This window comes from Rhyacophila brunnea, unplaced genomic scaffold (assembly GCF_057557595.1).
Source record: "Rhyacophila brunnea isolate RB1 unplaced genomic scaffold, BYU_Rbru_1.0 scaffold_3, whole genome shotgun sequence".
NCBI classification, from domain to species: Eukaryota; Metazoa; Arthropoda; class Insecta; order Trichoptera; family Rhyacophilidae; genus Rhyacophila; species Rhyacophila brunnea.
Window position 1 is genome coordinate 21,385,924 of NW_028232965.1, and position 25,364 is coordinate 21,411,287.

Below are 25,364 nucleotides of genomic sequence, written 5' to 3' on the forward strand. Positions count from 1 at the left end.
ATATTCATGTTACACGTGCCTGCCACAATACATTGATTTTGTTAAGTATAAATTAATTATATACTTTATTTGTACCGTTTGCTCATCCTTGATTCTTGTTTCTTGGCGCAACCATGTTAATGCTACTACACTACAGTCTACCTACATAGCAGGTAGGTACAACGATACTGGCAGGGCACAGAACTTCTGAGTGCATAGTTCCCTGTGGCGGGGACTTGGGAAATGGACCCTTTCAAATCCAAGCAATGTTTATATTATGAGACGCTATATGCGATTGTCAGTTATGATTCTCAAAATTCTGTATCGCGTAACTGTGTAGAACATTAAGCACGTCATATGCACGTTTAGCCCTACATCTATTGGTGCTGGTTCGGGGATGCGATTCAAAATACTCAGTCCTGCATAAATGTGAATACCTAGGTAAGAGTTGCCGTAAGTACATATTATTATTATATTATCTTGTCGGTCGGGGCATGTCCTGTCACACACCGCTTTTGTTTGCCAGTCAGACAACAGTGATCAACGGTAATCTATCTATTAAATTATTATTTATTTATTGAAATATAAGTTTAGTTCATTGACATAGAATGCAACATTGACATGACAACAGCCTCTATAAAAAATAAATGACTTACGTACAAGTAATGTTATAATTCAAATTATTAATAAAAATATAATATACGTTTTGATTGATATTAATTAGGTATACTTATATGTATTAGATATTTCACGCCATCTGACCCCACTTACTAAAATATGCTAGAGCCGCCACTGGGTCCACCATTCTAGCTACGCCATTACTATGGAGCGGATTGATTAGTATTGCAGCTCCAATGCCATTGGGGGGGGGGGGGGGGGTGATAAATCGGACAGAAAGAAACAGATTCGACACAGAAGAGGTCATGATTATGACCACGCAGATATTTATAGGTGCATAATAATTGCATGCAAACAATGACACGTGAGCGCCGGAAAAATGCTCTTAGTGCAGAATTGACTTCTAAACATCAAAATAATAAAAAGTGACCTACCTAGTAGCTAGTGCTACCTATATCTTGAAGAAATATAGTTGGAAACTATTCGTTCGTAGTATTGAATATATTTTAAAGCAAATTTTAAGTATATTTATTTACTTAGTTCGTATTATTTTGTAATTAACATCAACTCAATTCATAATAAAACAGATGAAAAGTTGACTTCAATAATAATTTATTGGTTGATAGGTAATTTTCATGGAAAATGCGACCGTATTTATGGACATGCGTGTTGGTGTTGACATTGTGAAACACAATGGAAATATTCTTTTAACTAAAATATATATTAATAATTCCGTTAAAATTACTTTATATATATATAAATATACCAATACCATCTTGGATAAAATCAATATGTTCAATTAAAACAGCATTTGATTTGAATTTGACGGATAACAAAATAAATACTATTGAATGCAGGTTTACTTGAATTATGTAGAATGGCAACATTATTGTTAGTCTCTGTGAGAGGGCGGGGTTGGTACCGCAGAGCGCAGCACTTTCAAGCCGGGTATCGCGACGAGCTTGTCCGCGTCCTTCGTACGCGTAGTGTTTACGATTTTGTCTGTCGTGTGGAAGATGCTAATAAATACATGAAGTGATATAGTGCGTATTGATTAAATGTGACAATTTTGTGTTGTAAAACAATCCATGAAGTGTATGCAAAGTGTTGTTAAAATGTGTAATTCAATGTTTGGTGCAAAATTGATTTTTGCCACGTAGTGACGCGGAACGAGTAAATAATTCCTAATGTGGAGTTCACAGCAAGATGGTTAGAGAGACTCGGCACCTGTGGGTCGGAAATTTGCCCGATAATATTCGTGAAGAACGAATAAGAGAACATTTCAAACGGTAATGTTTGTAATATATGCGATTCATACGATCACTATCATTCCCGCTCAATTTTACATATTACTTGTTTTGTTCTTTAATATTGTATGTATTAAATGTGTTAACTTTTAATTTGGTGTATTTGTTTATTACTGGGGGTTCAAGCGCATTTATTTAAATTTCATGTAACTATCCTTCCTTTTGGTTGTCCTTATATTCGATATTGGACATTCTGATCCATCCAGTGAGTGGACTATGCACGCGTCTCGTTTCACAATATTATATTATAGTGGTACGTACGTACAGTATACGTCCGCACTCGCCATTTCAAATATACCATGGCTGCTGCATAGTATGTATTCAGTTTTATGTTACATCACGGCGTAGGTACGTTCGTGTCCACACGTACATGTAAAATAATAAATTATCTGTCTAGCTGTCTGCTCTTTACGTACTAAGTAACATTTTGTCCAATGCTATTTTCGGCCCTATAAGTAGAAGAGGATTTTTTTATTTGTGTAACTTTATAGGTACCTATTTAACATTTTTGTATACGTTATTGTGTCATGTAACTATTGTATTCTGAATGGATTATTATCTAGATTTGAGCTGACGTCTAGAAATATTAAAATAAAATTAGTTTATTCCGCACTTGGTACATGGCTTGGCTGCGTATATTGTTGAAATCGCGGCAGCGCTGTAAATTCTACAACGTTGCCGAAAGTGTTTTGCGTTCGTAGTTGTACTGTACAGTGTACACTGTTACAGCTTCAATTTGAAAGATGTTCGTTCGTTGGTTCGGAACAGACAGCCGAAACTAGCTTGCCGCTTGCGTATGATATTTTTCTGTATTAAATCAGACGCTCTGGTAAATTTTCAAATACTATTGCGCTCCTGTACGCACATAACAGAAATAATGTATACTACTTATTATATTGACAATCAGTAAATATTGTGTATAATAATAATTTAATGACAATATCTTGAAATAAACACATATTATTTAAAATATATAGGTAGGTAATATTAGTACAACTGGTGCTTCCAGACCAAGGTTTGCTTTAGGCAGGTTTAATTAAATTTTAAAAACTAATAAACACCATAATATGCAATTTTGTTTTCTTGGTTCAATGGAAACAAATGTGTACATATGTCTGACAAAGCTTAGCCGTGCAAAGTGTGCACTATTAATTATGTGTAAGCAGCCTACCTCCACTTTCGCCACCGGGATTTATTTAGTTTTCAGTTTATGCCACCACGTTTCTGCAAGGAGGCACACTTATTATTTTTCAACAATTTATTGATTTCGTTTGATATTCTGCAAAGTATTGGCGTTTCATATAAATTATATGTTATAATGGATCTAAGTACTATTCTATTTGAGTCGTTTTATGCGACCCGGGTTTCGCCTTTCGGCATCTTCAGGCACTACGTGCACTCACCACAAAAGTATTAAGTAGTAGTAAAAGTAAAAAAGTAGTACAAAACTTAAATCCATTAGAATTTAAATTCAAATTCCATCAAGTAGTACATTGGGTCGATAGTATTAATATTATGAATTATAGGTGTAGTAAAAGTCTCTCCCGCGTCGAGCATATTGTGATCACCACAGGAATGAACGTTAAATTAAGAGACCTTTACCAGGAATCTAGATAGTGGTCATTAACATTTGTAATCGAGAACATACGCAAGTGTACTCTACCAAACAATGACATTAATATGGACGATGCACCTAGAAAATAAAATGACACTCACTTTGTGTCGGGTCTGCCGGATGGCGAAATTCATATTTTAATATCGGTATCCTACGCTCAAATGAACATTCTGCTTGCAAGCGGTCTGGCGACACCGCTGGGTCTGCCCATACAAAATTTCTGACTGTCAGGTTTCGACTCCACCGTTATTATTATGTTACAAAATGCCAATGTGCCTAGTTAAAAATTGTAAAAAAAATCTACGAAACACTCCAAGAAAGATGGGATATCACTTTGCATGTGTTAGTATTATTTATTATTTATAAAATGCCATTTTAAGATATTGATGAATGTTTATTCAATGCAATTGAATGACAGGAACCATTGGACAGTCAGTCGCCTGTGATTCGCTGGGCACGCTTGCGTCTAATCTCCGAGAAGTCGTAAGTAACCGAGAATCTGTTTCTAACGCAATGAGTCATGACACTAATACGCCATTACAATAAAGGTTATATTACTATAAATTCTCGAAGCTTGTATCGCATAATGGAAACGGATACGTCAATGGTCACGTGACATCTACCTATAAATCTGTGAATGACTTTCATGGACAATTTCTCGTGCGCGCCGGGTATGAAGTGAGTCATCCATTTAATATGTCATTGGTACCAAAGGTTCGATAGTGCACGGCCGGATTTGCACAATGCCGTTGGTTTTAGGAGATCATGTCGTATTCGGTAGATCCGGGGCATGAGAACCAAGGGTTTTAACCTTAATGTATAGGTATATATGCTACCGAGTACCGACCAATCATTGTACATTGAGCAATTCATTTCACACGGAGGTGTAGGTCTGGTCAGGTACAAATGCTCCATCGTTTCTCTTTTTGGCCATTCCCTCGTGGCTGGGTATCGTGACCACCCTAAAATTCAATCTTCTGAGCGAAGAACACTCCTCTCTCGTTCCTGTGCGTCTCTCAGGGGAGAGCAAAAGCTGCCCCCGGTAAGCTCCTTCACTTGGTCGCTCCAGCGCGCCGACGTCCCCTCCTCTGCTTCGCCTTTCCTCGAGGCTACCTAAAGCCGTTCCTTTTTCTGATCTGAAGTTTCTGAAATTGACTGGGTCGTGTACTATAGTATATAGTGTAAGCATCTGTTGTACCCTGGTAATATTTTCTTATGAAACTGAAGGTGGTGAGTTATGACCCAAACACATTATTCCATCACGTGGATGTGACTTGTGATTGGGCCAGCGTTACCAACTTAGCATCTTGCCAGATCTAGTATTTTTAAATAGGCATCTAGCATGAAAATTTTCCGTCTTACGTATTGCGTTAAATCTAGCGTTCACTTGGTCGCTCCAGCGCGCCGACGTCCCCTCCTCTGCTTCGCCTTTCCTCGAGGCTACCTAAAGCCGTTCCTTTTTCTGATCTGAAGTTTCTGAATGATTGACTGGGTCGTGTACTATAGTATATAGTGTAAGCATCTGTTGTACCCTGGTAATATTTTCTTATGAAACTTAAGGTGGTGAGTTATGACCCAAACACATTATTCCATCACGTGGATGTGACTTGTGATTGGGCCAGCGTTACCAACTTAGCATCTTGCCAGATCTAGTATTTTTAAATAGGCATCTAGCATGAAAATTTTCCGTCTTACGTATTGCGTTAAATCTAGCGTTTTTCGGCACCGCAAACAGCTTTAAACATCTCACATTAAAGCTAGAAATCAACATACTGGTCTTTCGTACTCTACATCTGACTAAGAAAAAATACCAGGTGGCAGTGCCACCTCGCGACCCGAGAACTACAGGGTTCTAAGTGGACAACTGCAGCAAAAAAGTTATGGGCTGTTGAAGTTTTGAACGCTTGTATTTTGTTAATTGTGAATGTTTTCAATTATTTTTTTGATTGAATATATCAATGATGGTACTGCTATGGTGTACCTGTCAATAAAACTACGTTAAAACTAGTTTTTAATAGCTAATTTTACATGTCATAAATTCAGTTAGAACCATGTCCACCTGAAACTCAAACAAATCGCCTTTACTACAAGGTTCTAACTGAAATTTGTATGGAAATCCTAGTGATTCAGGATACATAGTTTCATTATTCATCTAAAAATAAATAAAATTCTTGAAAGTTATCGAATATAATATTTTTTTCCGGAGAAAATGTATGGAAATTGTTGGGAAAATGGGAAATTCGGAAAAACTTTAATATTTTTTCTATTTTGTGTTTATTACCATTTTAAAATGAAAAATATGTTGAAAATATAATATAAAATACAAAACTATTGTTGATGCAACAAGCCCAGTGTTGATGGTTCAATTTCAACTGGCCTGTTCTCTTAATTTTTATACACGATTGTTGTTACTAATGGCTGAGGGAATGTTGAGTAAAAAATCTTCTATTAAATAATTATTCGCCTCAGTTTTAGAATAAACTTCAAGCCAAGAAGAGGCATATCTTTCAGATCCATCATTACATCATAATATCATAATGATATTGTATAATTAATATACTCAATCTCTAGGGAATTATCAGGAATATGGATTGTATAATACAACATATCCATTTCTTCACCTCATCTACTGAGATTTGAGACATCTCAAACATTTATATCACTGTAAGTGGGTCTATTCTATACTAATCGACTGATAAAGTGATAAAGTGATAAATATTACAAAACTTAGGATAAGTTTATATCAAAGTATGTATAAAGTGTAACAATTGCAATATGTTGGTTATAATTGTTGCAATAAGTGCTACATTTTTACAGCAGCAAGAGAGGTGCTGTTAAACCTACCCTAAGTTTGATAATATTTATCACTTTATCACTTTAGCGGTCGATAAGTATAGAATAGACCCACAGGAAGACTTAAACCTGAAACATAAAGTCAATGAATGCAATACTATTAATATTTAGACATTATTATTAACAAAAGGTCGAAGAATAAAATGTACAATGTTCGTTCGACATTCAAATTATGAAAACAATTAATTATGTAAATTATAATTAACGGTTTGTGAATATGTAACTGTAACGGCGTTTGTAACAAAATTTAAAAAAATTAAGATAATATAATTGAAGCTTACTTACGTTTCATAATATTATAATTCATCTAGAAGTAAGTTCACAATTTACTGTTGATATCAAATATCACGAAACATTTTTTTGAGGTTATGTATCTCGAAGCTATAGTAGTTTATGTAAATACTCGTGGTTTATATAGTTAAAGACACTGCATGAAGTCGTAATAATAAATTTAAAATACAAAACAACAATATTTTACTCTTCATATTGAAATTAAAACCATTTTAACAGCTTTAAATGTTTCCACAACCGCGAAATGTCAAATCACATAGAACTTTGTAGAACGACGGATCTTTTTAGATTATGATAGAACTCTGTAGTATCCCAGATATTGTGTAAAGTGCACATAGAACTCGGTAGTATTGGGGTTTAATGAAAAAATATAAGAAATATCGACTTCATTGCGATGAATGTCATGTTTTAGAGGACATTGTACATATAGCACTGCAATGCCCCAAATATGAAGTTCACAGAGTACAGCTGCGAATTGCAGATATCTATGAGAATGTCGACGAATTGAAGGGTGTCCTGGCGGTGGGTAAGACGGAAGAGCTAGGCAAAATTGTAAAGTTATTTAACAGAATAGGAGTGAGGACCTGATCGACGGATCCCCTTCTAGAAGAGAAGAGGCGATATGACAGCGAGTCGCAGTCAAAGCCTCGGTAAAATCACAAAAAAAAAAAAAAAATCGACTTCATATTAATATATTATGTAGATAATGTGACTTGGAAGACTTCCTCATCATTACTTTAGTTTGGCCAAAAATCGACACTTGGAACCTTGTAGTTCTCGGGTCGCGACCTGTCAACATTATAGTTGATTCGCTCAATGCGTTCAGTGTGGCCAATGCGCAGGCTGATATGGAGTGTGTGTGTGTGTGTCAAGATAAATTATACCTATACATTTTAAAATAATTAAATACACTAAATGTTAAGTACATATAGTTTCTAGACTCTTTCAATTTTGAAAAAATCTAGCATTTTTTTCATCCTTTTCTTATCCTATCTGGCATATTTTTGTTGGCAACTCTGGTTCGGGCCGGGCCATTAGTTTCACTGCTAACCTTTTAATTACCACATTTAAATAACACGTTAATTATATATAATGGCCAACGACTCCAAACGCGCCAGTCGCGGTGTTAGCGTTAAGGTGATACATCAGTGAAACGGCAAATAATTTCAACTATAGGCGCGACAAAATTTTGGACTCGCTCGCATTCTGAGAGAGAATGTCGAGCTGGAAACACGTCACTTTGTTTCGTGATGGTGACGGACGTACTAATTCTTAAATCGTGTAAAAATGATTAAAAACGTTACCCATTTACTTTAAAAAGAAAACATGACAATGATTTTATTGTTATCAATAGAACAATAAACAGTTAGTAACATTAAATGGACGCAAGTTGGATTTATATGACAAATTATATTTCGTTTGGCATGCGTCATTTGCACCCGCGACCCGCAATCCGCGCATCGCCTAGCCACGATCTTTTTAGACTGTGCCTCAACTGAGGTATAGCCTTAAATGAGTTAGGGGTTTGGCAATATAGTAGTATTTGTTAGGTGTCATCCTTCTGATGTGTGAACAATATAAAATTGTCAACAATGACCGGAACTGCTTTTTATATTGTGAATTAATTTAATTTCTTAATAATATATACATTAATGAATACGATTAAAAATATTACCTACATATTAGTTAACGTACCATGAGGAATATTGTATAATGATAATAAGCAGGTACTTAGGTAATAATATACTCATGCCTTAGGAATATCAGAATGATGGCTTTACAACAAATTTCAGGTAGTTGGTGAATTTCTCTATTATCTACCTACGACCTACGTCATATTACTCACTCATAGATTATAAGGAAAAGGTCGTCCATTGCCCACTGAAGAAGGCGGTAAGACTTAAAGATGGCGGTGAGGTCGTCGGTAGGATACTATTGACTACGACTACCTGCACTTATGCAGGAAAACTTGTGTTATTTTTACATCAGGTGTTTGAACAGGTACATTAGTAATTCTAACCATTCTTTCCATTTATTACACCGATCTTTGCCAATTCTCAATGTTTTGCACTGCACGTTTACACAAGATACGTACAAACTCAGATTATTTATATTAGGTTATTTGGTTATCGCTACCTGAAAGCATATGAGGGATAAGTCAAAATAATACTAGTTTCGAGATAATACAAATCAAATCGTTAACTTTACTATATGTTTATTTTGTTGTTTTATTCGGTTTATATATTGATAATTAGTGAATTTTTTTTTGCATGTGGCGTAGAAGCCTCAATTTATCTTCTTGATTTTGATAATCCTATAGAACTATTGCCTCCCGATTACTAAGGGTGCATATGAGGGATAAGTCAAAATAATACTAGTTTCGAGATAATACAAATCAAATCGTTAACTTTACTATATGTTTATTTTGTTGTTTTATTCGGTTTATATATTGATAATTAGTGAATTTTTTTTTGCATGTGGCGTAGAAGCCTCAATTTATCTTCTTGATTTTGATAATCCTATAGAACTATTGCCTCCCGATTACTAAGGGTATCATACTGATATCGGCATATCGGTAATGCCGGATGAACCGAAAGTGATTGGGAAGAAAATAAGAAACGATAAAAAATATGCATACACCAAAGTATCCTAGATCAATATAAAAAACACATACTATGTTATGTAGGTATAATATAATATATGAAGGGTTTTCGATTCCATCTAGTTAGCTGTAATTGTCACAGGTAGCAGTTCACTATATAACGCATTATTCAAATTAATTATAAAACTTGTCACCTCTGGCAGGTTGTCGTATGATTTTCAATCATTTTTACAATGTTGCATGCACGTTTGACCTATTCAGCTGTAACCATTGCAGTCTTTTTTTCTTCCACAATTTTTTTAGCATCCTATGCACATTTTATAGTCTCCAAACACAATAATTATTACACAAACAAGGCTAATAACCACAGAATACAATTAAATACAGAATAGCTCTTGTATTTTTTTTTTTTTTTTAATATTAAATTATAGGTGACACATTTATAGATACTGTAGGTACTTAAAAAAACTAAATGTTCACACATTGATATCTTCTGGTATTAATTGTTTAAATACGTGATTCAGTAATTTATAGGATTCGTTTTAAAATAATAACCACCTACTTACTTACCATTAAGTTATTTACAAGTAGACCAATGTATGAATGTTATCATCAAAATTGAAATGTCTAAACTTCCGTACACTTGATCGTACTACCTGTTATGCAGATCTTACTTTGCGACGATATTATTCGATTGATCAGGGCCGTACATCCTACGCAGTCGAGCGAGTCTTCGAACTTTTTTATTGTGCTTATATTTGAATATTTTTCATTTTGTCAGTTGTATTGTAATGTGTACTTACTTCAAGATTATATGCATATGGTGACCGCATATTTTTGGAAAAAATAAAAGTCATCTACGAAAATGATGATAATAAAAACCCACTTAATTTATATTTATTATGTTCACCAATACAAAATGTTTAAACAAATACTTAGTACTTAAGTACTTGTCATTTTTCGTGTTTCTGTGTCGTGAGACTTAATGCTTGCATACTTAGGTATGTATAAACGACGTATTTAAATAATGCATACGGATCGTCTATTTTCAAAACCATAAGTCGACAATTCAATATCTTAGCCATAAATTAAGTTTTTGTGTGTCGTACGTCGTTGGTTGGTTTCAATGATCGTACATTTAAAATCTGAAACCGAAAAAGATTGTCACCCCATTGATTAGGACAGGGGGGGGGGGGCAAACTGCGGGCCGCATGTGGCCCGCCGGGTATTTTTTTGCGGCCCGATATCATTAATTGTACTTCTGATAACGAATAACTTTTTATATTTTTTTAAAAAAATATTGACGATAGATTAACATTTGTTTAGCAATAGTACGCGATCCATTTTCAATAGATATTGATAGTGTATCGACAGAGCTAGAACTTGAGATTATTGATCTGCAGTTTGACACTGATTTAAGAGAATTGCATCGTCGTGAAGAAATCTTCAAATTTTACAATGCCCTTAATTCAGACGAATTCGACCAACGTAAAGATTATGCAAGAGAAATGTTCATTATTTTTGGATCAACCTATATTAGTGAACAAACATTTTCGATCATGAACCTCAATAAAAATTCTTTACGATTAAATATCTCCGATGCCCATTTACAAGCAGTTTTGAGAATATCAATTACGAAATTAACACCTGAATTTAAAAAAATGTTGAAAAATGTACAACAGTTTCATTCTTCTCATTCATTTTTTTGTAATGTTTACTTTTCGTGATATTAAATAGTGTATATCTAAAAATGGTATTTTACTTGCGGCCCGCCGCTCATGTTGAATTCTTGAATTTGGCCCTCCAGCCAAAAAGTTTGCCCACCCCTGGATTAGGATATCATAATATACCTAAGTATTTGGCATAATATATGAAAATACTAGCGTTTTCCACGCTTTCGTATTTTATCTTGGTGTCCTTCCGTAGTGTGCCAGCTTCTGCTTCCGAATATTTCCTCATCTTTTTAGGGTATCTGACAAGGGCCGTCTTCGAGCAGTGGCGTCACTTTCATTTGGTGGATGCTTCCCTAGCGAGTGAACGGACTCGGGAGAACGGGTTGTTGGAAATAATGAGTGGAGCATATAGGGCAGTCTCGGTCGGCCGGTAGCGTAGGCGGTGGAACGTGTACACGCAGTGACGTCCCTAGACAAAATGCCGCCCCTGGGCACCGCCAAAATGTCGCCCCATTTTTTATACAGAATTTTGTATCATCAGTGCTCGTGTTGTTTCTCGTCAGCATGGACGTCGAAGCGCAACGGAAGTAAACTAGACATCGCGAATACGACAAAAATTACATTCCTGTTAAACCTTTTATGTTAATTAATAAGTTGGTTGGAAACAAATCCAACCAGTGAGCTGATTTTTTTAATGGAAAGATATTTTCGTTATTACTAAGTTTAAGTAACTATTTCTATACTAAATGATTCTCCTCGATTTGCCGCCCTTCGAGTAACTGCCGCCCCCAAGCGACGCTCAATCTGCCTACCCCCACGGGACGTCACTGTAGTACACGACACCAGAAGGTTTCACATAGAAAGTGGCTCAGGTTTTCGGCAGGCATTCGACGCCCTTATCGGATTTCAGACTTTTTCGAAGTTATATTTTTTATCGCACTACGAGTATGCAATTACATAGTCGCATAATATAATTTAAGCCAGGTTATCCAAACTGGTTTTTGATTTTCAGCGCATTTATGATCAAGGAGGGAGTGGCAGGCGCCTATTTACATTTACATAATTTTAAAGCGTCGAACAATTGTCCACATTTCGAATTCGAAGTCATAAGTAGGTAATTAAAATTATGACCAATGAAAAAAAATCGTAACCCAATTTTTTTCCAAAAACCACCCTTTTCATCATATTATGAAATGGATAAAAGAGTAAATAGGATTTTTCCCTTTTCATCATATGAAATGGATAAAGGAGTAAATAGGATTTTTTTATCAGAATTTCCAAGGTATTGAAAGACTGGGGGATGCAATTTTAGGGAGGTTTTAACAAGTATTTTCCATAAAATTAAGTAGATCGATGATGATATTTATTCCACATTTACATTTATGATTAAATTTACTTACGTAAGTACATAATTAATATATTATTCATTAATGCCAATACACAAATATACGGATTTGTTAATTATTTAATACGAAATTAAGATTTGCCTAATATAAAGAATATATTATATTTTTTCGCTATCAACTCACAAACTCTCAAATAAGGTCTGGTAGCACCTGCACTCTAGGCAGTGTTGCCATATTTTGCTATGCTGAGTATACTACAAAGGCGTAAAAATTATAGTATTTCTGAAAAATATATAGTACACGAACATTTTTCGTCTTAAATCCTTTAAAATTATAGTATTTTGGAATATTTGGTGTAAAATTATAGTATTTTACATTTTTCGCGAAATCAAAATTATAGCATTGTACTATAATTATAATACGGTTGACATCACTGACTCTAGGGCACATCTTATTGGGAATCTCTGATCTAACCGTGCACTAATTCATAAATCTCAGCCGTTGCTAGGCGTTTTTTTCGTCTGTAGACTTCTGACCTTTAACTTCCAATTTCGGAACTGTTCTTGTTTTCGTTTTTTATTGCAACAGATTACGTACCTTCGTTAATTGCACATTATATGCAAGATTATAAGTATTTTATTTCACAGTGGCCTTAATGAGCTTTCATGGCGCTCCAAGAATCAATGGCGTACAATATTTCTTACATCTTTAGCGATATGCAGTGGTTTTTATTACAGCTATCGCCGAACGTCAGAAATAAGTTGTCGCAAGTTTTTTAGCTCTCAGCATAATAATATCGAGGGTATACTGACAGAACGCATTATTTCAGTTTTTGCTGTTTTTCTGTTTTAAATGCCAAAATGTAAACAATTTTACGCTGTACGTCCTGGTAAAACGCACAAAGGCATAGGATATAATAGTGAGAAAATAGAAACATTATTAAATCATATTGCTATTTTTTTATTCTGATAGAAAGCATGATAATGACCTAATGCGTTCTGCGTATACAAAATACGGGACTTGTAACATGTCATATATTGTGTTTGTCATAAAGGTTAGTCTTTATAATGTAGAAAAAATGTTTTTAAATCATAAAAAAATCTACGTGGGAGAACGCTTTGAAAAAAAAATTAAAGTCCTTTTTGCGATTATCTCAGAACTTGTTTTAATGAGTTAATGCTTTCTGTCAGTATGCCCTCGATATGCTGTTATCAGAATATTATCATAAAAGATAAACCAATTGCATTCTCGCAAGACAGTAAAGTTGTTAAAACTGACTCAATAACTCCGCTTTGAATAATTACAATGTATGTATATATTCGGTATATCTGGCTATTACAATTTTCGAATATCCTGCGGCGATAGAGGACAGCCTGTCTTGTATTAATACATATAAAAGACCTTGCATTTTGTATTCCACATTAGTGACTTCTTGTCGGGATATTTTTTTTTACTGATCCATATAATGATAATAATTCTAATTTAATTGAGTTCTTTCAATTTGTTTCCAAAAATTGTTACCTTTTTAATACTATAGTTATCTCACTGGATTGAAAATCAATCACTCGAAGTGCAAATGCATCCAACTGAATGTAGTAACCGCGACATTGCTCGTCACTTCACGAACACGAAGATCTGTGTCGCTTTCTTTCCATAGATTATTCGTCATAATATTTATGGACGTCAAAAATATGATATGTACTGTGTTAATTAAAAGCCAGCAGCATAAATTTGTATATCAGCGTTTTTCTCTGGCATAATATGTTCATCTCTCCTGATCTTGTTGTTTTTATGATCGCTTCCGCTTCCCTGTATTTTATGACTGCATTGACGGCAGGGCGGTTTACTAACTGTGTTTTCCCATGAGGATTACGCATTTACTCTTTTTTCATAAATTGTAATGTGCGATTTTTCAACCACTAGACAATTTTACTTCGGCACATCATGTGTCCCGCGGTCCACCATGATGTAGTATAAATTATAATATAAAAGTGCAAACTAATGCCACCACAATAAATATTGTATCATGATACTCTTTAAAGCATCACTGAATAATTGGCTGCATAAATCTAGTGATTATAAATTTTGAATGAATTTGAAAATTTCGATATTCTTCAAATTTTATTGATGTTGATGGGGATACGGTAAACATGAAAACTAAAATAATCGGGCATACATCTTTTAACACAACTGCCTATTAAATTTAAAGTACCAACTAGCAATTACGTGGTAGAACTCTTATTTTATAATGGTTTTTACTGTCGTTCATTGGTCCTATGTCGATATGTCCACTATTTTATTGTAAGCGTGTACTGAATTGCCGCATAGTGTTCTTGTCGCGTCAGTTGTTCATTTTTACTGAAATGAGTCACAGTGCGCGTTGTCCTTGGCTTGTCGTGTTGGTATTGATTTACACCAGTCTCATTTTTTATATTATTTTTGCTATCATTGATTAGTTATCGTTTTTAATAAAACATCGTTGTAACTAGAAATAGGCGTTTTATTTTTTTTGCAGCAATCCGTATATTATGCTGCAAAATCAAACAGAGTTTATTATGAAGTTGAACGTCATACCAATTACATATGAATTTCGATATAAATAAACCTTTCCATTATATTATAATAATACTTGTTTGTCGGAATTTGTCTTTAACGATACCTTCAGCGATTTCAAACCTTTTGGGTGGGTGTAACCCTGGAAACATATTATAAAATCTCGGGGAAACCCAACCTAGCTGAATCATAATATTAAGTTGCAGTGAGGCAAGGTATAGGGACCACACAAAAGTTTATTACCAATTTATTAATACATATTTCTGCGTGGTTATCTTAAAACACATGGATATTTTTAAATTGTGATAGATACTTGTACAGCCATAAATATTGACAGCCGGTAGTACCGTTGGCGATAAATTTCCACTGATGGACATGCTTCATGCCTATCACACTTTGAATGTAGACTACAATAGTTTTCTTCCCAATCAAATAACTATTACGCTGCTGTCGTAATACTTCATTGCTCCAAATAGGTTACGGTTAACCTTTTTTCCTACTATACCACAGAAGTATCAAGTTATATTTTATAACGCATATAATGCATTGTGAATTCTCGCGGGCCCCTGGTTGGGAACGATTGATATATCAGTCAAAGATGGTATAAATTCAGTTTATTTAATTGTGTATAATGAGAATTACGTTTGGTAATCATATTCTAATGGAGTTCAACCACGTAAACTCCAGTTCAATTAATAAGTCATATTATAACCTGTCACATCGTATAACCGTTTTGTTCCCTTATCGCCAGTTTCTCTTGCGGCCTTCTGCGTTATACCCAACATGCACCATTCTACATCACTATTCTTCGTACGCATACCTACGTGATCTCACGACGCCCTATTGGCCTGCTATATCATGATATAATATAAAACCGGAAATAGGTATTCCATAGTATGTGAATCATTATTTTTTTTGTCTGGAGGGGTGTTGTAAGTAAGATGCACATTATAGCTGCTTACTTTTATACTCGTATTGAAATGCAATAATTACCACGATTTCATTATTAATTTATAATAATTAATTACGTCCATGAACAAAAATCAGTATTTTAATTTATTAAATGGTTTGTGAACACTCCCTGGAGTGTAGACAATAATTTTATATTATCACAAGTCAATTTTTATTTTACGATATAGTTTTTGCCCGGCTTGGCAACAGCGCGTTCAGCCTATCCGTCTGTCGGTATATTATTTATATAATGCAAATATACCTGCATAGATTTCTTCCGCGCCAGTGTTCGTGCTTCTGCGTAAGCTATCAATTCTTATAGCATAATAATATAGCTAGCTATTCATCGCTGCGCACCGTTTGCTCGCTCGGCAGGCAGCGGGCTCCCTGAACCGACCCACCAATACCAACTCCTTGCACAACACACAAGTGCATGTATGACCGGTCTCCCAAATATTTGTTATTTTATATTGGTACCTACGTACTATTATTTTATCGTGTAAACTTAATGTGTGGGTAGGTACGGGTACCTATTTTTGTACAAAAACCAACGTGGAACCCGCTTCATACGTGTGTGGGAATAAGTACATACTACTTTCATATTGTATAAAATGGCCTTCGTTATGAGAGTACAGTTCTTGACAAGAATCACGACAATTTATTGTCGTTCTCTTCATTTTATTAGCAAACTAAATAGGTACCTTATGGATCACCTATAATACAATACTAATAATTATTAGTGTTCAACGATTTTTAGGTCTACCAGACAAATTGTTGAATAGGTACCTCCTACTCAAGAACGTTGGCCACGGAGTGGTTTAATCGCTTGTGTCATCATTTTCGTGTTCCTTGATATCTAACTAACATGACTAAAATAAAGAAATACCCTTTCACATATTGGTTACTTTTACAGTTAAAGTTTACACTTATTTATTTTCTAGATACCAAGGGTCGTATGCGTGAGATTCCCAAATATTTTATAGGCTAAATACTGCTCATTTGTATGTATGAGTACAAATGTAATCCGTTGGTTAGCGACGTCACTATGTGACGTCATAATGTGTCATGGCGTCCATATAATGGCAAACTTATAGAATTTCATTCCCCGATCATTAATTTAATAATCATAAATGAATAATTATTATGAACTTTAAATAATTTATCAGTTATTTTATCACATTTATTTTATAATTCTACTGTACGAAAGGATCGATTATTCCCGCTAAACATTTCCATTTGGTGGCAATACATACAGTTATATTATGACTAACTTCACTTCAATCACTTCTATTATGAGATGTCAAAACGGAATAAGAATAAATGAATAAACAACACGACTAGGAACTGTTTTTAAAGTTCGCAAATGTTTTACAGTCTACAAAATGAACGAGGGCCTCAAGCAAACGTTTGTTGTAATGAATGCATTATTAAAATGACATTTGAAAGTGACATATAAAGCGGCCATTTTGAATGACGTGTGACGTCAGATTGCTTACGTCACAAACAGTGCTATACGATATATGGTAGAAAATCGGTTAAATAACTTATAAAGAATTTCTGAATCTCATACATAGGCCCTTATTAACATAAAATTTATAACGTACGTACCTATTTCACTTTCTCAACATAAGTCAAAACCTTGAGCTTTTATTGGATTCGGTACTTAGTTGTTTGAATAATTAATAATACGTTTTCCACGAAGCCCCTTTCAATAAAATTGTAAAAAAATCAAATCCAATTTATTTATGTGTATAAGTAGTGTGTAATATAATATGGTGAAATTCAAGCGCTAACAACATGGCATGAAAAAAATTAAAGGAATATTATTTAGTAAAAAAATGTATACATACAAAGATTATACACTAAGTACATGGAAGTATACCGAATGAACTAGGTAAGTAGAAGTAGACCCTAATTTAAGAATTTATAAATCTGAAGCGATCTGGTTGATCAAAGCTAATTGCCCTCACAGCTGGCATCAAAACAAGATGTTTACATTGTACGAATGTCACCTATGAAATAGGTACCTACCATATACTAAAAATAGATTTTATTATATTAATTAAGTAATACCTACCTATTGCAAAAGCGCTTGTTGCCGTAAGAACGTTTTAATGCTTTTTTTTTAAATTTAAACTTATATGATGGTTTTTGTTAATAATATAGAAACACTTTGGGCCCACGTTGGTCGCCATTTTTTATAGTACGTTAAACAATAGAAATACTTCCGGTTTTAGTATTTATTCAGAGTTCACGGAGGTTTTAATCAACAATCACAGAGAATACTTCAAACGGTACACGAAAACAGATTAGGTAACAAGATAATATGACTTGCTCGACGAAATAACCAGATGAACTTGCAAAAGGATTAGTTTAGTTCAGGTAGGTATCACATTTGACAACTAGAAACCACGCTTACCACTAGAAACGAATCTCGATAGCGTAAGGTGCTTAGTTTCAAAATAGAGGACCTATATGATCACAAGGGTCAGAGCTAATCAGACTACGCTGACTGGCTGTAATACTGTGAGAAATGTAAATTACTGAGTCAACATATATTTAAATCCTAATCCGTCTAAATAGTGCTTGCACCGTCCAGTCAATGGGCGGTGCTATCTATGTGTTTCTTTTCGAAGTCACGTCGCCACACATTTCGTTAAAAATCCAAATCCGTCTACACAGAGTTTGCGGCGTCCAAATAGTCCGTCGTTGTCTAAAATTGAGATCAACGCGAAAAAAAATGGTTTAATTCAACAATAATAACGTTCATATTGAACACCAGGGAACACTAAAAGAATGGGAAGAAGTTTTATTTTTTAAAAGTGTAGAGAAATATGAGATAAACCTAAAGAATAGATTTATGTTATTTTCAATAGTTACGTATGTATCATAAATATGCATTAAAGTTTAACACGTAAACGAAACGCGCATTCAATATTGGTAATATTTAAGGACACTACAGTTTTATAGCTCGACCGTCATAAAGTAATAAATCGTATCCGGCTTCAAAGCGTTTTTTCCATGGCGACCGGCTTTCTTCGGCATGTTTCTATCTTGTTCTGTGGGCATGATGGCAATCTATACCAGTACTTCTCAAATTAAGGGGCGCGGCCCCCCGGGGGGCCTTGGGGCTTCTCCTAGGGATCCGCGAAATATTTCAGTAGATGTGTGGAAAAACAAAAATCATTACGTGATCATTGGACGATACCTGATACAAATCAGTCAAAATCTGGAGGTCGAATTTTTACACGATCACAATACTTTATCCGATATGGATAAGATTTGTAGAACTTAGTAATGATCTTCGCTTCTTTCTTCATGGCAAAAAATCAGATCTTTCTTCCCACTTTAGTGATGAAAAATGGATGTGTTTTGCTTCATATTTGGCGGATTAGTAAATGAATTGAATCTTACTCTACAGCGAAAAGATATCAACATTTTAATTCTGAATATCAAATTTTAAACTTTCTAAAAAAACTCTCTTTGTGGTCAAAAAGTATTCAATATATCGTCGCTTAAGAAACAACACCGCGGAAGTCAATTAATTAAAATTTTCAGGGGAAACAAAAAGCGTCTCAAAAAATTGAAAATTGATACCTTTTAATTTTTTTTTTGTGTTTAGTTAAAAAAATGTTTCTTTTAACTAAACACAAAAAAAATAAGGTAAAAGGTATCAATTTTCAATTTTTTGAGACGTTTTTTGTTTCCCCTGAAAATTTTTATTAATTGACTTCCGCGGTGTTGTTTCTTAAGCGACGATATCAAGGATGCACTGACATGTTTTCATGTGAGTGTCTTACCACCAGTGAAAAAATATCACTCTCGACTTCAATTTAAAGTATTTTACTTGATCACATTGTCGAATCACGATGATTTTTCAACATATATTTCCTAAACTTAAATGAATACCAAAAGTACAATTGCATAAGAAAACCATTAGCTAAATCCTTAAAATATGACCATATTACGTAGGTAGCTCAAGAAGTATTGGTTGATATTAGATCAGATAATTCCCTTGAAGTCGAATTTAACGATAGAAGTCCTGAAGAATTTTTGATAAGGCATCCGTCAATCACAAAAGCATAGTCATAATTATTTTTGGGACAACATACCTGTGCGAAACAGCATTTTCATGATTACTAGTAAGTAATAAAAAATAAACACAGGTCGTATCTTTCAGCTGAGACTATAATAAATTTGAAGTTAATTTTCTTTTTAATTTTTGCTTGACAAGCAAGTAAATAAAATGTTCTATTATTTTTAATAAAAATGTACCTATAATAATAATTAATGTTAAATAAAGTACTGTTGGTCACTAAAGACTAAAAAAATTGGCCGACGAGCTGGAGTGCGTGGTGGGGGTCTCGAATTTCAGATTTAACCCGCTTCTTCTTCATTCTATCTTATTTTATTCGCATGGTTCCTATACCATTCACCCGATTGCGATGAAACTTTGGTGAGTTGTTGTGTGCTTACCTGCGAAGGTTTCTGAATTAAAAAAACCATCTTCTTCTTCATTCTACCGTCTCGTGTGGTTTCTATACCATTTATCCGATTGCGATGAAACTTTCGTCAGTTTTTGTGCGCACACCCGCGAATTTTATATGTCAACATTAAAATTTTAAGTGTGTTTTGTAGCTGTCATCGCGGCAACTCTTTCGGTAACGTTGTTGAAGAGTCGAATGATGTTATTTTGTCGTTTTTCTTCTTCACAGCAGGAGATAAAATGACTTATAAACTTCCTGCTGTCACTTTTCAAAACTTTTGCCATTATTAACACGTCTAAATGACTGATACCGCGCACTTATAAGAAATGTCAAATGCGTTCATGGTGAGGGGAATGAATACTGAAACGCGAGAGGAGGGGATCTAGTTCTCCAAGCCGCCGCCCATCACAGTTTTCGCACTGTATGGCAATAATTATTATGCCATATGGAATGAATATGATGGGATATTGCGCATGTAGCCATGCTCTTTCTAAAATATTGATGTCACCCAAGCGTGCCAAAATTTCACAAATATTAATTTTCGAATGTTTGAAGTGCCGAGAGGTTTTTCATGGGGAAAAAAATGGTTTTTAAGAATACTATTCAAAATGATGATAGATTCCAATCACAGAACATGGCACACAGCTGTATAACTTTTCTGAATTAGGTACGCCGTACATTTCAGTCCACCAATTTTGAAACTGTTTGCCAGAATTACTACTACCTACTAACTCCACCTTTTTGTTACTGTATTGCTTAGTTTGGTTCTTTTTTTTTGTTTGTTTGGCGACTTTTTCTGCAATTTTTTATACAATACGATCTGTCTATTATTATAGGTATTTTTTTCTCTTCAAAATAAAATATTCGCGTGCCATAGGCTCGCTACCACTGCAGTACAGTATATATTTGCGACGACGCTGATAAAATGAAAAATAAATAACATGTCTTTAAAAAACAAACTATGTATTGTATATTTTTTTTATTTTACCTCGCTGTCCTATGATAAACACGCATTTATACATCTATCTAGGAGCGGAATGCAGAAAAATTTGTCATAACTAAAATTTACTTAGCAGAAAACACCATGCAGAAACATTGTCCTTAGTTAAGATCATTTCTATTGAAAATAATATCATATTTAAAAATTCTCTTTCCCATAGTTTAGGTAAATTATTTTATAATTGTTAAACGATGACAAATGCATTTTATAAATGCAATAACTATAAATATGTCTTAATATTTAATTATAATACTCTTATGTTTCCGTTATTAGTCATTATACGTGATTCCACAGGCACCGCAAGATATTTTTTTAACATGGTAACACTAGCGTCACCTATCTATCACCTGGCATCTTGTATTTCTGCGGGCTGGCGTATAAAAGTAAAATAATATTCTGCAAGTACATGCCAAACGAATTAACACTATCAATATCCATATTGAGATACATTGTTAAATGAATTTGAGTGTATGGACTGTTTTATAGACATGCGAATTTATTTTGACTGCAGCTGTCAGTGGTAAATGGTGATACAGAAGGGGCGTGTTCATAACAAAAGTAGTATATGGTTAAGGATCCCTTAACTCTATACTCAGGATTGTCTATATATGGTTAAGTCATGCTTTTCGGCGACTTATCCTTAGGATCGAAATCTTTGATTGTGCATGCCGCCTAGGTATCTACCCTTTTCCTATGTGATGCTGTTTTATATAGCAATCTTACGCGATTTCTATGATCTGTAGCGCACATACCACGCTAAGACCAATTAATGAATACTTTACCTACTTACTACCTAGGTATCGTCAAATGGGGGGGGGGGGGGGGGTTACTTTGTCTATTTTTCAATATTTTTTTAGTTTATTTTAAAAATGTGTCAGTTTTTTTTGCTAGAAAACGTATTGAATTATATTTAATTCGATTGTTTAGATTAAGAATAACAATATTTATGGTTTTTGAATGTAAAATCATGGTAAATGGGTTCTTTTTTTTCAAAATAAAAATCAGGCATAGTAACCTCACGGTTGGGGTTTCTTTGCCTACACTTACTCCTTTAAGATTTAGCTCATATAGAATGGTACTTTGGTACAGTTAAACCTGGCCAAATGTTGATAGTAGTTGAAGTTGTATTTGGATAGTTATTGGATCATAGGAAAATCTTACCACCGGTTCACGTTGATTTTCATACATTTTTACTTTTCAAGGTTGTACATAACAATAAAAATTAAATCAATAAATTCAAATATAACCGAATTTGTATTGCATATAAAAAATAAGTAGCTACACAATGTTGATTAATATAGTTGTTATAACTAAAAGGTTATCGTAAAACATGAAATAATAAAACAAAAAGTAGATTCTTGCTGGTAAACTAAAAACCTTAAAATTTGAAAATAATTTTCAAAAATATTATATTACCCCGGCATACAACATCTCTTCCCATGATGGATGCCACTAGACGAGATAATATGAGATTTCTTGATTAGTAACTCAAACTTTAAAAAAAACGTAGACTAAATAATTAGATAGATAATTCGATAATATCTGACTCATTAATTTTCTGGAACATGAAGTCTATGGATTTCAGGCACATACATATTACACATCAAATGAAATATTTTTGCACAAACTTTGCATTCCATTGGGTACTTTTTGATAATTCTGCCACATTTGAGTTTGAGGATGTCCTCCACTTTGTGAATTTTTGTATCATTTTCGTTATTGGCAAAAGTTTGCTATGTTAAATCTTTATTTTGGACTGATTACACTGCGTCTGAGTCGATAGCTTTTCACATACCTATTTCATATTTTAATCCCCATAATAGGTATATTGCTCTCCACACTTGTAACACATGTTACATGTCTATGATTGAAAAAATTAATATCATGACAGGAAGTTCAACTGGAACATTGACGAATTAATCTATGTTACCTTTATTAGTTTTTCTTTCAATTTTAATAGATTCCTTCATTTGTACTGTTTTATTTTTTCCCCTTTCCTTTAATTTTTAATCTGAAACAACATTCAATAATCTAAATATTAAACATTACAATCGAACAGCTGTATGTAGTTGCTTTCAATGTGTAGTAAAATACCTATTAAAGTTATAAACAGGAAAAAATATTATACTTAATAATTAAATATCAATATACCTACCTAACTACTAATCTTTTTGACAACTATAGTGTACCTAGGCAATGTAACCACAACACATGATTAAATGTCATGATTGTACTACATTTGTCTTATGTACTATCAAAACCAACCAAATTGAACTAAATAAATGCTTAAATTATTCCCAAGATATCAATAAGAGACTCGATAGAATATTAGAAGTTTACCTTATAATAGTTTTTGAGAACAACGTATTAATACGTAAGTATTGAGAAATCACTCTCCACTCTGGAATATCGAAGTTCATTAAAATCATGGTAAAATGGTGTGAAGTGAGGAATGAAACAGTTTGTAATGCCTTATGGGTATTAATTCCTGCGAGCGTTAAAACCCTTTGTAATATCATCGTGAAACATTGATAATGCATTAAAATAAGTAGGTACCTACTCTGTGAGCAGTTTATAAAAATAAAATGGGCTAGGTAGGCAAAGACACCCATGGGAAGGCAGAGTAACCCCTTTACGCTACGTAATTTCCAGTCTGCCATTTCTTATGTGCACACATTTTATAAAGCTCTTAATTTTTAAGATTTTTGTGTCCTGCGCTATTATGCGTCATTTTCTTCGTAATGTACCCAATCCTTCTAAAATGATGTGTTCTGGAAATTAATTATAGAGCTTTTAATTTACAACTCAATGTAGGTAGCTTAGGTACGAATTGGAAATACAATTATTAGGTACTGTTCGGTTATACGGAATACAGCGGAAAACGCATTTTGAAAATACCCGATATACTGGATTATTCGTTAGTTTAGGTTAAGTTTGGTTAGGTTACAAATAATCCAGTTTATCAGCTATTTTCAAAATGTGTTTTCCGCTGTATTCCGTATAACCGAACAGTACCAATTATTATAGTGATTGTAATTTATTACACCTATTTATTTGACACAATAACTTTACACCAACTCAAAAATTATTCATCCACTGACTTGTAAACAGAAGTATATTTTGTTTGTCGATCTCATCATGGCTTATATTTGGCAACATTGTATATCGACACTCGGAGAGATCTCACCGACACGAATTCTACGTATATTTTGTGCAAGCATACGTATATCATAATATCACCCTCTTCATTTGTATTACATTCGCGTATGCACACACACAGGCTTGCATAGCTATTTACAGCTTGTATCAATATACGCGATCGCGGACAAAACGTGTTCCAGCAGTGTGTAGTTTCACCAACACCTATAAGAATCATCTACGTGAGTTGGGTGTAAATGTGTTGAGGTGTATTGGCCCCTACGAATACATGCGCACAGGTCACACGGTACGTTAGCCATTGGCTGTGTATATAGGTAGGTAGATAGGTATGCATGCTGGTATATCAATGCTTTAGCCGGCGTTAAGTTTGGCAACGTTGCGCGGTAGGATCGATGCTGGCAAGTGGTGTACGGCCGTGGCCGTATAGCCCGTATAAAGAGGAAATTGTGGCTTTGCGTTGTCACCGTTCTTCCTTCATTTTTATTTAAAAAGAAATGCTGTAATTATTTATCTTTTATAATAATCAATAATCGAATTGATAGGTACCTACTTATAATTATATCTGTATCGGCTATACCTAGTAACTATGTAAAAAACTAACCCGACAGCTAATCAAATCAAACCCTAAATTATTTGCGCTTATTAATTTATAGAACTGGATACCCATTTTGAAAACTATTTTTCCTCGATAGATTGGTTGTGGAGGCTGGAGTTATTTATTTAGGTATACATATTTTGTAATTCGTCCATAATCCCCGACGCCGTATTGGCTGCTATGTCGTTATGATAATAAATACTAGTGTGACATTATTTTGCTTTAGTATCTCTAACTAAATAATTATTGTACACGGATAATAATATTAAACTGCGGCGGCGAGTAAAAAGTATTAAATGTGTATAGTACCCAGGTACCTATATTGATTAAGCGTA

General features: G+C 34.1%; 1 protein-coding gene across 2 annotated transcripts in view; it reads left to right on the forward strand.

Annotated features, from left to right (window-relative positions):
• Positions 1-1,532: 1,532 nt before the first annotated feature.
• The window catches only part of spen (spen family transcriptional repressor split ends), a 240,240-nt gene continuing 216,408 nt past the window's right edge, over positions 1,533-25,364 (forward strand). For both annotated transcript variants that reach the window (XM_085952285.1, XM_085952286.1), the window contains exon 1: positions 1,533-1,886. In XM_085952285.1, the coding sequence (XP_085808411.1) occupies positions 1,804-1,886 (83 nt within the window). In that variant the 5' untranslated portion in view covers positions 1,533-1,803. The remainder of the gene's footprint in view (positions 1,887-25,364) is intronic.